The 12329-nt window shown below is 35.5% G+C and overlaps 1 protein-coding gene across 1 annotated transcript in view; it reads left to right on the top strand.

Annotated features, from left to right (window-relative positions):
• Positions 1-12329, top strand: part of LOC149792288 (uncharacterized) — a 132558-nt gene that overhangs the window by 42958 nt on the left and 77271 nt on the right. The window contains exon 5 of the mRNA XM_089969553.1: positions 5666-5961. Coding sequence (XP_089825679.1) covers positions 5666-5961 — 296 coding nt within the window. The remainder of the gene's footprint in view (positions 1-5665; positions 5962-12329) is intronic.

Below are 12329 nucleotides of genomic sequence, written 5' to 3' on the forward strand. Positions count from 1 at the left end.
GGAATGGTGAGAGCTTTAGACCACTCAGCCACTCAAGGCCCCAGTATGTGATGCAAGCATGGTATTAAAAGCGGGTTAAATTCATGGAAATATTTTTTTCATCATAGTGAAGACAGCAGGTTTGAATCCTTTCTATTACATAGCCAATGTAGAAAATATATGATAAGAGACAATATATTTAACTCTATAAATTACGGCTGTACACCTAGCCTGCAATTTCTTAAAGGCATTCCCATTTAAGGTGATAACTTACTTTTAGCAATCTTGGTAAATTTATATACTTAAAGAAATAACTGGGAGTCTTCACACTGTGAAAAGTAATTACTTATAGATATATCTGCAGGAGTCTTTACTTTGTCTAAAGCAATTACATGCTTACTGAAATAAATGGGGGAGTCTTCACTATGTGAAAGTAATTACATATTTGTAAAAATAAGTATGGAAGTCTTCACTGTGTGAAAAATGATTATGTACTTTTAGAAATAACTGGGGGTAGTCTTCACTTTGGTGTGGCAGTGTATCAATAAAGCTGCAACCTTGAAAATCTGAAGACCTGGGGCAAGTTTAAAAGTGTTTAACGAGAGTACAAATAATACAAGTTTGATATTCTCGGGCTCTTAACTTTTGATAGATCAAACTTGTAAAGATGTGTGATAGCTCTTTGTAAGGCAAAATATCTCAGCATTAAAAGATGCCTACAGTACTGAAAACTGTCGCTATCAGTACAAATACCTTTCGAATATTCAGGGCTATTTGTGAAACTGCAATTACTCGAGTTAGTATACAAACCTTGTCGCTTGTTTGTCAAAGAGGCAATGTATTATGAGGGTCTCAAACCCATTCTGTTCATTCTGAACATAACATTTTTGTGACAGTATGAAACTTGCATCTGGTACTTGCGGACAAAAAAACAAAAGTCTGTTTCATTTTGTGATATGTTCTCGACTGAAGCGGTGACAAAATTAGTCAATAATTGACACGCACTAGATGTTAGGCAATGGCCAATGTTTATTGTCATCAAATGGACAGAGATTTATTCACAGTGAGTGAATCTGCATGTACTTGGTATGGGGATGAGTAAGAAATAAACATTTTACCCAGTCAGCATATTGAGAAGATGCGTGGTTTTTTTGAGCGATGATATAAATGTAATGAGAATCCAACAGCAAGTAAATCAGGTATTGATCTGTGATTTCATTATGTTCTTGTAGACAAGGGTCTGTTGTATGCACTTAAACTTACAAGTACTACAGTGAGTGTAAACCTTAATCTGGTGGTGGATTAAGTGATAGTGGGCCAGGGTCTGTCATATGCACTTCAAATCATAAGTACTACAGACTCTGTGTAAACCTTAATCTCGTGGTGGATTAAGTGATAGTGGGCCAGGGTCTGTCATATGCACTTCAAATTGTAAGTGCTACAGACTCATTGTAGACCTTAATGTACATGGTGGATTAATCAATGGTAGGTCAGGCTCTATGCTGCCCATATTAAATGGAAAGTAATGTTATAATATCTCCCATTATAATTCCCCATTAGCATAAATGTCACATCTCACACAGTTGTGTTAAAACCCATCCATTTGTTTCACACTCTAACTCCTTATAATATTTCTTCTCATAAAATAATAACTTTCTTTAGTTATCATTTATTTGGTCTTATTCTTTTTAGATATATGTGGTTAACCGATTGTCATTTAGTACAGAGGTTCCTTTTTTTAATGTTGTACATGGGAGCCCAAAAAGCGACCCATAGTACAGTTAATGGAGGTCTGTACTGTGAGATGATCCAGCAAAGCTGCTAGTACATTACAACAACTACTATTATGCAACAGTAAGGTCCCTTATGAACATGACCATTACTGTTGGTACTGCAAATCACTAGCACTGATAGTTCTAGCACAGCATGCGAAATAATTTGGGAATATTTTTTATTATTCTGTGGAGTGTCAGGTAATTCATTTTGCATAGATTCTATGATGGAAAGAAAAATGCATTTGTAGAACATATTTATGTAAGACTTGCTGTTTATTTTATGCCACCATGAACAAATAGAATTGGTTGGCATATGACATATGACAGATTTATTTTACAATTAATGCACACTTGACGACAGCAGTTGTTGTGGAATTAACACTCACAGTAATTAGAACTGAAGGACTACAGTCTGCAATAAATATAATGCTTTTGACCAATAAATTTCTTAAATTGTTGTCGTTCTAGTCAAAACTCTGGAAAAATTTATATTCTGATGCATTTTATAACATTAATTAATTTTAAAGTTACTTTCTTACACTGGCAATTGATATATTATTCTGTTAGACTGTGTTTTTTGCTTGTTTGAGCCATCAATGCTCCATGCATTTGTATTTTTAAAATCTGAATAAGCAAATGACACAGTCTTTCATGTTTATATGGATTTAGCAGTAGAAAATAATTTTACATATGACTACATCTTTACTGAATCAGCATGTTAAACAATCGCATGATTACATTAGGCAGTGGGGGCCTTGAGTGGCCGAGTGGTCTAAAGCGCTCTCCGTTACGGATCACTGCCATCTCACCTCTGTCTGCGTGGGTTTGAGTCTAGAATTCGGCCAATGTGGGTATATGAGAAAGTTTTCCAGTAGCTTCTCGTGTGTCAGAGGTTCTTCCCAGGGTTTTCCCGGGTTCTTCCTCCACCATTAATACTGGCTGCCATACATAGCCTATAATGTGCTGAAAAATGGCGTTAAACCCTAAACAACAACAACATTAGGCAGTAAACTAGAATCACCCAGTGTCAAATCAATGTAGTCTGGAAACACTCATTAGAGATGAAATATTACTTTGGAGTCACACATCAATGTGTATCACAATACACAAGCTACAATATGGTTCATGTAAATACATGTAACAAAACATATAGGCAAAAAACTAATAATTATTCCAGGCCATGGAAGAGTCAAAGTAAATTGTATGCAGTAAAAACATTTTGAATTGATTCTCTCTCCAATTTCCAATCTGCAGCATTAGTATTGATATGTGTATTGAAATCTGCAACATTAGTATTGATGTGTGTTTGAAAATAAAGCTGGTAAAATCGTCATTGAATCACTTCATCCCCTACTACCAAGAGCCGAATCTATGTAGTTGCTGCATATGCATTGACCTGCAAAATGAATGTGGTGTGCATGTTAACATCAAACTATAAATGGGGTACAACTTTCTTGCAAATGGAATCTGTCTTAAATTCAAATCTCAGCTAATACTAAACATGAATTTCTTTCCAGACAAAGATTGCATAATTTAAGCTTACTTTTTAAGTTACCAGATGAAATATGTTACAAAATGATATATTGATTTTTTTATGCTGGTTATAAAATATTCATTATTTAAACATGCTGATCTTAATGGCTAAATCCACTTGTATTGTTTCCTTCACAATATCTTGAGTTGGAGGTGGGGAATATTATCAGCCACAACCATCTGTCTGAACCATATCTTGAGTTGGGGGTGGGGTATATTATCAGTCACATCGATCTGTCTGCACCATATCTTGAGTTGGGGTATATTATCAGCAACACCCATCTGTCTGCACCATATCTTGAGTTGGGGGTGGGGTATATTATCAGCCACACCCATCTGTCTGCACCATATCTTGAGTTGGGGGTGGAGTATATTATCAACCACACCCATGTGTCTGCACCATATCTTGAGTTGGGGGTGGGGTATATTATCAGCCACACCCATCTGTCTGCATCATATCTTGAGTTGGGGGGTTGGTATATTATCAGCCACACCCATCTGCCTGCACCATATCTTGGAGGAAGAGACTATTTTGTCAGTGACATCCATCTGTTCAATCTGAAGCACATTTAATATGGGGGTTTTGTAAAATAAGATTTAAATTAGCTTTTTACCAATTTACAAAAAAATTTATTCGGGTTCTCGACATTGGACTTGGAAATATATCATTGTATCTTGAATCAGGGTTTCCTGAGTGTCTCCATTTTGGTGACAGCATCCTTGTCATATTGGCACATTTCTAGTTCTCTCATGATGAAATAAAGTTGAAGTATAGCTTCAGTTGTACATCCCTGTTTTTGCTGAGGCCACATAGTCATGGATTTTTTATGACTGCTGAGATTGATAATTGATTTCTTCTGTCACATAATTGTTGAGCAATATCAATAGATTTTTTTCTTGCTGTCAGATTTGTGTAGGACTGTTCCACATTTGCCATCTGATCTATGTAGGACTGTTCCACATTTGCCATGAGATCTGTGTAGGACTGTTCCACATTTGCCATGAGATCTGTGTAGGACTGTTCCACATTTGCCATCAGATCTGTGTAGGACTGTTCCACATTTGCCATCAGATCTGTGTAGGACTGTTCCACTTCTTGCCATCAGATCTGTGTAGGACTGTTCCAGTTTTGCCATCAGATCTGTGTAGGACTGTTCCACATCTTGCTATCAGATCTGTGTAGGACTGTTCCACATTTGCCATCTGATCTCTGTAATATGTTCTATATATGCCATCAGATCTCTGTAGGACTTGTACCAAATTCATTCTTACCAGATTTGTGTCTGACTGTATAACATTCACTGTAATCTGATTGGTATGATACTGTACCACATTTGCTTCTATCAGATTTGTGTAAGACTCTACCATGTTTGCATGTGTCAGATTTGTGTAATACTGTATCACATTCTCTGATATCTGATTTGTGTATGACTTTACGACACATGCAAGTTTCAGATTTGTTTAAGACTGCACTTCATTTTGCTCATGCATAATAACAACTGTGTCTAGCAAAGACCTAAAACATACTTTATTGCATGCTAACTAATCTTATGTGGTTGATATAGCATTTGATATGGGCCTTTATTGCATGCTCATTTAATCTTATGTGGTTGATATAGCATTTGATATGGGTCTTTATTACATGCTCATTTAATCTTATGTGGTTGATATAGCATTTGATATGGGCCTTTATTACATGCTCATTTAATCTTATGTGGTTGATATAGCATTTGATATGGGCCTTTATTACATGCTCATTTAGTCTTATGTGGTTGATATAGCATTTGATATGGGTCTTTATTACATGCTCATTTAATCTTATGTGGTTGATATAGCATTTGATATGGGCCTTTATTACATGCTCATTTAATCTTATGTGGTTGATATATCATTTGATATGGGTCTTTATTACATGCTCATTTAATCTTATGTAGTTGATATAGCATTTGATATGGGTCTTTATTACATGCTCATTTAATCTGATGTGGTTGATGTATCATTTGATATGGGTCTTTATTACATGCTCATTTAATCTTATGTGGTTGATATAGCATTTGATATGGGTCTTTATTACATGCTCATTTAATCTTATGTCACATTGGTTGATGCAGCATTTCAGATGGGTCTAATTACAGAACCTTAAATATAGGATTTGATATGGGATTTTATTACATGCTCATTTCATTTTTTTGTGGTTGATATAACATTTGATATGGGACCTTGGACTTGCTTGAGATTTTAGGAAGGAGTGATTTATTGTATGCCAAGATCAGAGAACTTACAAGCAACAAAGTCATGTTTATTAAAGACCAAAACAAATCTTGAGAAAGAAGACAGCTTTGGAGAAGATGTGAAAAGACTTGATGTACTTTAATCAGTAGTGAGAGGTCAGTCAAAGAACTAAAGCTTAAGAAAGCAGGAGGAGTTCATGGCATTCCAGCAGAGTTCCTCACAAGTCTTTGTAAAAACATGTATACAACAGGGGAGTGGCCTGGAGGACTTTACAGGGAAAATAATAGGCACCTTACCAAAGAAATCAAATGGACTAGAATGCACAAACCATACAACAATGATCCTAAAACAAGTGGAACAACTAGCCTAAAATTGCATGCATCAAAAATCATGCAGAAAGTGTTGATAAAGCATTTGGAATCAAAGACAAACTACTTCATTGGTAAGACTCATTTTGGATTCAGGAAAGGTTGCATTATTTGAGAAGCTATAACTGTGATGAGAACCCTGTGTGAGCATACTCTAGGACACAAAGAGTTTTTCATTTGTTTTGTGGACTTTGTAAAGGCTTGTGATGAGTAAACTGGGTTGAACTGTTCGAGTTACTGAAGAAGATTAGAATTGCCTGAAAGAGACACAAGTGTTATCACCAATCTCTACATGGAGCAAGAAGTAGTAATAAGAGTTGGAGAAGTTAATTCAGAACTAGGACAGATACGATGTGGAGTCAGGCAGGGCTGCTTGTTATCACCCTTTCTATTCTCTGTAATTGCAGAAATGATGATGATTGAGGCAATGGAATAAATGGAAGAAAGAGTAAGAGTTAGAGGATAACTGGTGCAGGATGTAAGATTTGCAGATGACCAAAGTATGGTTGCCAGGTCACAAGTTGGATTACAAAATCTAATGGTCTCCTTAAACAAGAACTGTAAGCGGCATGACATGAAGATCAATGTGAAAGAGGCCAAAGTCATGAGAGTATGTAGAGAAGGAATCTAGTACTCAGTATCACAATTGATGGTGAAGAAGTTTAACAAATGATAAAGTTCAGATATCTAGGATCAGTTATTGAGGAAGATGGAAGGTGTGAAGAAGATGTGAAAACAAGAATTGGAATGGTGACAGATGTATTTAACAAGTAGAAAGAATTACTAACACAGAAAATGAACAAAGATTTGAAAAAGAAGATTATCAAAACCCTGGTAAGGAGATTAGCATTGTATGGATCAGAAACTTCACCTCTTATGAAGGAAGAAAGAAGAAGGCTAGAAGCTTTTGAGATATGGATTTGGAGATGCATGGAGAAAATCAGCTTGTGTGAAGAGGTACTAAGGTTAAAGTATCCTCACACCATCCTGTTTGTTTGTACATCCCCACCAATTTTCAAAACAGAAGACATAAAGAAGCACAAAATATAGTCATTTCATTCATTGATTTATGTGTTCTAACCTGGTTGTCACCCCAAACACTGTCAGCTTGTTGGCATTTCAAATCAAATGAGAGTTTCTTTTGCAAAATGGTCACCATATTTGCTTGGGCCAATCATTTTTTTAAGCAACAGGTTTGATGTAGTTTAACATCTTTGAAAATTGCAATAATTCCTGAAAATTGTGGATTTACATCTCTTTGAACACATGCATAAAAGAGTTCCTCCTATTTCTTTGTTCATTTGTTTTAGAAATATTAAAACTCGACATTGCAGATACTGGACATAGACAAAACAGTTTTTATTGAAATAGACTATTCTAGACACCAGTAATGTTTTTTTGTTTACGCTGAGAGTATCCATTTGCATTGAAATGCCAATAATTTGACAGTGTTAGGGACCAGTTGTCACCAATCAGAAATTATAAGTCAGTGAGTGAAATGAATAAGTTTTGTGTATTTGTATGTCCTTAATGCTTTTCATGCTAAACATTGGTGGGGGGTACAACTGATGGGAGGGTGTGCCAGTACTAAAGTAGATACAAAGAGAAGATTCTTGAAAGTTATTTTGGCAAATAAGAAAAGATGGAAAGGACATATCTTGAGGGGTGAAAACTGATTAAGAAATGTAAAAGAAGAGAGAATTGATGGAAAAGAACCGAAAATCCAAGACTGGATGACATCAAAGATGAAGTAACGAAGTCATATGAAGTAACAAAGTGTAGAGCAATATCTAGAGAAGAATGGAAGAGATGTCTGCTTCAAACCTGAAATATTGCAGAAAATGAATGAACAAATAAATAAATTAATGAATGAATATGTCCTTATTGCATACCCATTTAGTCTTATATGGTTGATACACTATTTATTATGGGTCCTTTAAATATGATATGGTCAGTCTAGCATTCAATATGGCAGTTAAGTACTGTTAAAAAATAATTTCACTGTCATCCACATGTAGATAAAATAAATCAGATTAGTGCAAATCTTAATTTGATTCAAATTTCATTTACAACTTTGTCACTGAAAATATTTGGAAAGTGTAAAAGAAGGGATACATTATGAATGCCAAATCTCATTCGTTTTGTTCTGAATTGGGGCTAAAAATCTCATTTGTGTTTGTTCTAAGTCAGGGCAAAATATCTCATATGAATACATTTTAGTTTGATGGCCTCACTGTATCCATGCACCATATCAAACGTTTTCTTTCGTCGCACTCAAAACAAAATATGCATGTAGTTTTGTACATATGCTGTTCATTCTGTATAAACTAATCTTCCAGTGGATAAAGTGCCACACTTCATGGTCAGTGATGTTTAAAATTAGGTGTGCCTTATAAATAAGTAACATCAGTGCCTATGATGTTTAAAATCAGGTGTGCCTTATAAATAAGTAACATCAGTGCCTATGATGTTTAAAATCAGGTGTGCCTTATAAATAAGTAACATCAGTGCTTATGATGTTTAAAATTAGGTGTACCATTTAAACAAGTAACATCAGTGCATGTGATGTTTAAAATTAGGTATGCCGTATAAATAAGAAACATCAGTGCTATGATGTTTAAAATTAGGTGTGCCTTATAAATAAGTAACATCAGTGCCTGTGATGTTTAAAATTAGGTGTGCCTTATGAATAAGAAACATCAGACCTGTGATGTTAAAAATTAGGTGTGCCTTATAAATAAGTAACTTTAGTGCTATGATGTTTAAATTAGGTGTGCCTTATAAATAAGTAACATCAGTGCTGATGGTGTTTGTGATTAGGTGTGCTTGATAAACAAATAATTAAGTTCAGATGTGCTGGACACTTGATTCCCATAACCTATATACACTTGATTCCCATAACCTATATATATATATATATATATATATATATACCGTATTTTCGCGTATATAAGATGCGTCTTATATTAAATTTTACTTACCCCGCACCCTAAGTGCGTCTTATATTCGTGGGCGTCTTATCTAATTATTTTTTTACACAAATCTATTCATCTTCATCTTCATCGTTATCAGTTTCAGCTTTAAATCCATCGAAACTTTCATCGAATTCACTCTCGTCACCGAATACCTCCATAGCCGCTGATAATCGATCCTCATTGGCGTCAGTGGTATCGGATGCAGCTGATTCGTCGTCCAAAGAACTGATATCGGCGGTTCTGGAATTATCCGACACTTTCTGAAGCCATTGACGATTTTTGTTGTTTTCACTTTCTCCAATGCCCGGAGAACCCAATTACATACCTCTACGTACGTTGCATGACGTTGTCGACCAGCTGGCGTGAAGGTGTGCAGCTCTGTTGCCATGCTCCTTGGCAAACTTGATGATGTCTAATTTAAAATTGGCCGTATATGATTTTTGCTTTGTCATCATGAAAATTTTATAAATTTTATAAATGCTTAAGAGGTTGATCACTCATTTATTTATAACAAGAGACTGATCCCACGTATACCCTATATACCGGAATATACCGGTATATACTAACCCAAGCCGCTGAAGCCTAGGCCTAGCGCCTACAGGAAGATAAGATCAAACGATAACCGTTGCGGCCCTGCCTCAAACAATTCTTTGAACTCCAGCCAAAACGGTCAATAAAGCCTTGTTTACATCAGGTGAGTGATCGAAACATTAGAGATATTTGCGTTTATGACAAAGGAAAGTACCGGTAGCCACTTTGATGCACGTGGTTTGAAAACGGATTTTTACCGGTACATATTTGAACAAAACAACACACACAATTATTCAAAGGATTTGATTAAACTTTATTGGAACAATAATGTAATAGTAGTTAAGAAAATAATATTAGATAAGATCAATATCGTAAGTAACTTATAAGTTATTTTAAAAAATCAATGCTATGTCATCTGGAGTCATAATAGGGTTTGCTCAGTTCGGCAGATCGCGAAACCGAGTGCGTCTTATATTCGTGGGCATCTTATTTAAAATATTTTTTTACACAAATCGCCAAACCCTGCGTCTTATATATGGGTGCGTCTTATAATTGGATGCGTCTAATATATGCGAAAATACGGTATATATAAAAAGCAAGACCTGGTACTAAAATATGCAGCACACATGTACAGATACATTTTGCCAGCATGGTCAAATTGGGTAGTAGTAATGATACCGTGATAATTTACAGTTAAAGTTTACAAAATTGAAAGTATTTTTTGTATCTAATTGTATTTTACTCTGTCAATTTCAATTTCCTATTCCAGTTCTACTGAACCAAGGTTTGTTTCCTTGCATGAGGTTTTTTCGTACTTATGAGTGATTGTTTGCTTGTCTCTCTTTCCGACTGTCTGCTTATAGTATGTAAGGGTCACTGCAGGTCTCTTCTTTACTTTCTGAACTCCTAAGAGGGTAATCAGTCATTAACAAATCTGACCTATGAGTATAGAGTTTGAAACAATTTAATGAGATCCTTGTCTATAGGAAGAATTTTATTTCCAACACGTTCTTTAAATAAGCTGTAGAAAACCTTTTAGTACAAAATTGTAAAGATACTGAAAAGATGATCGAATGTAGGAAGCAGAAAGTTTGTCACATCAGTGCTCCCTCTTTAACACAATTAATAGATCCCAGAGTCATTAAAGTGACTTAACGTTATAAATGAGGCCACTTTATACTGAGGTGTTTTAACTAGATTGTTATAACACAGTACATCAGAGTCATTGCATTGAACTATGTTATAAATCTTTATAACACAGTTTGTGGGAACCATTAAAGTGACCTATGTCATCAGTCTTAATAATGACGTTAGTTTCAGCAAGACTGTTATTTAACACAGTTCATCAGAGCCATCATTGTGACCCATGTTATAAATATCAGTAACAGTTCATCAGAGCTGTTAAAGTGATCAATCTTTTAAATGAGTGTGTGTGTGTGATTTGGATTTTTAACGTAGCTTTGAACAAAGTTTCAGTCATATCGCTACGATGCCTGCAGTAAGGCAGTTTATAGTGATATCTAGCACTGGGGCATCATGCCACAGACATGTGGCACGATGTCCCATCCAGTCACATTAACCTGACACCAGGTTGACCAGTCCTAACACTAGCCTCCTAATGCTGAGCGCCTAGCGAGGCAGCTGTTAGTACCATTTTTGTAAGTCTATGGTATGACTCTGCTGGAGATCAAACCCACGACCTCCTGCATCCAAGGCAGATGCTCTAACCACTAGGCCACCGGAGCGGTGGTTGTTTTAAATGAGGTCATCTTACAATATTGTATGTTATAAAAACAGTATGTTACAACACATTTCATCACACCTAATAATGGGACCAACATTATAAATGAGGCCATCTAACACTAAGGTATGTTAAAACAAGGGTGTGTTGTAACACATTTCATCACATCCAGTCATGTGACCTATGTTATAAATGAGTCTATCTTTACATTGAGGTTCATTAAAGGAAGTGTGTATGTTAAGCATAAAACACAAGTAAATTAAATACGATGTCTCATCATCACAAATCTCCATGCTTTTTACTGCATACTAAAAAATCTCCCCTTTCTCCTGCTCCTCTCACCCCCACCCCCATGACACTGACCCATGAATCAAATGGTTTGCAGAGGGTAGTTACATAACTGCAGTTTTCTTAAATTCTACCCAGCATTGACTGATTGGATATTCTTACAGTTGATGCACAGAGCGCATCACAATTATCACAGATGCTTTCTGCAAATTCTTGGTGATAAAACTAAGGTATTTGTGAATTACAGTACAATTCATTCTTGACAAAGACCAGAAATTCAAATAAATACATAATAAGTGTGGCAACTTTCTGCTAAGGTTGATATAGCTACATTGTTAGTTTGATAGAATTATACCCAGGTTAAATTAGCTATGTTGTAAGTGTGGCAAAAGTGTACTAAGAGGTTTTTAAGTGAGGGAACACTGTAGTTAAAAGTAAACTGAATAAAAAAAATATGTGCTGAATCATCAATCTTTATAGGTCAGTTTTGCCATGGTTTCTCAGAGATCAGTTGTGTCATGTTTTTTTCATCCCTTGTAATAACTCTTCATTTTTGAACCTTTGAGAGGGTTAGTCCATTTTGTGTCTGCAGAATCTGTGACCTTAAAGTTTCCATAACTCTTTGAATCTTACCCAAAGATTCTCAAGTTTAAATGAACTTCAAGTACTGGTATAACATGTTTTGTTGTGTATAATAATGATAATAGCAATATCCTATGTTCCTAGTTTTAAAATACTCGTAGCATGTTCAGTGTTGTATTTCTTTTTATCTGGTCCACTCTTTGTTATGCCTTCTGATTTTACTCTTTGATCACAGTGTTTTCAACCTTTAGATTATTTCTTTTGCTAATAGTCTGGACCTTTTCCAGGTGAGGAAAATTGATACATAAGATTTTTAAACTGCATA

This window comes from Sinohyriopsis cumingii, chromosome 9 (genome assembly GCF_028554795.1).
Source record: "Sinohyriopsis cumingii isolate HCF-2022 chromosome 9, ASM2855479v2, whole genome shotgun sequence".
NCBI lineage: Eukaryota > Metazoa > Mollusca > Bivalvia > Unionida > Unionidae > Sinohyriopsis > Sinohyriopsis cumingii.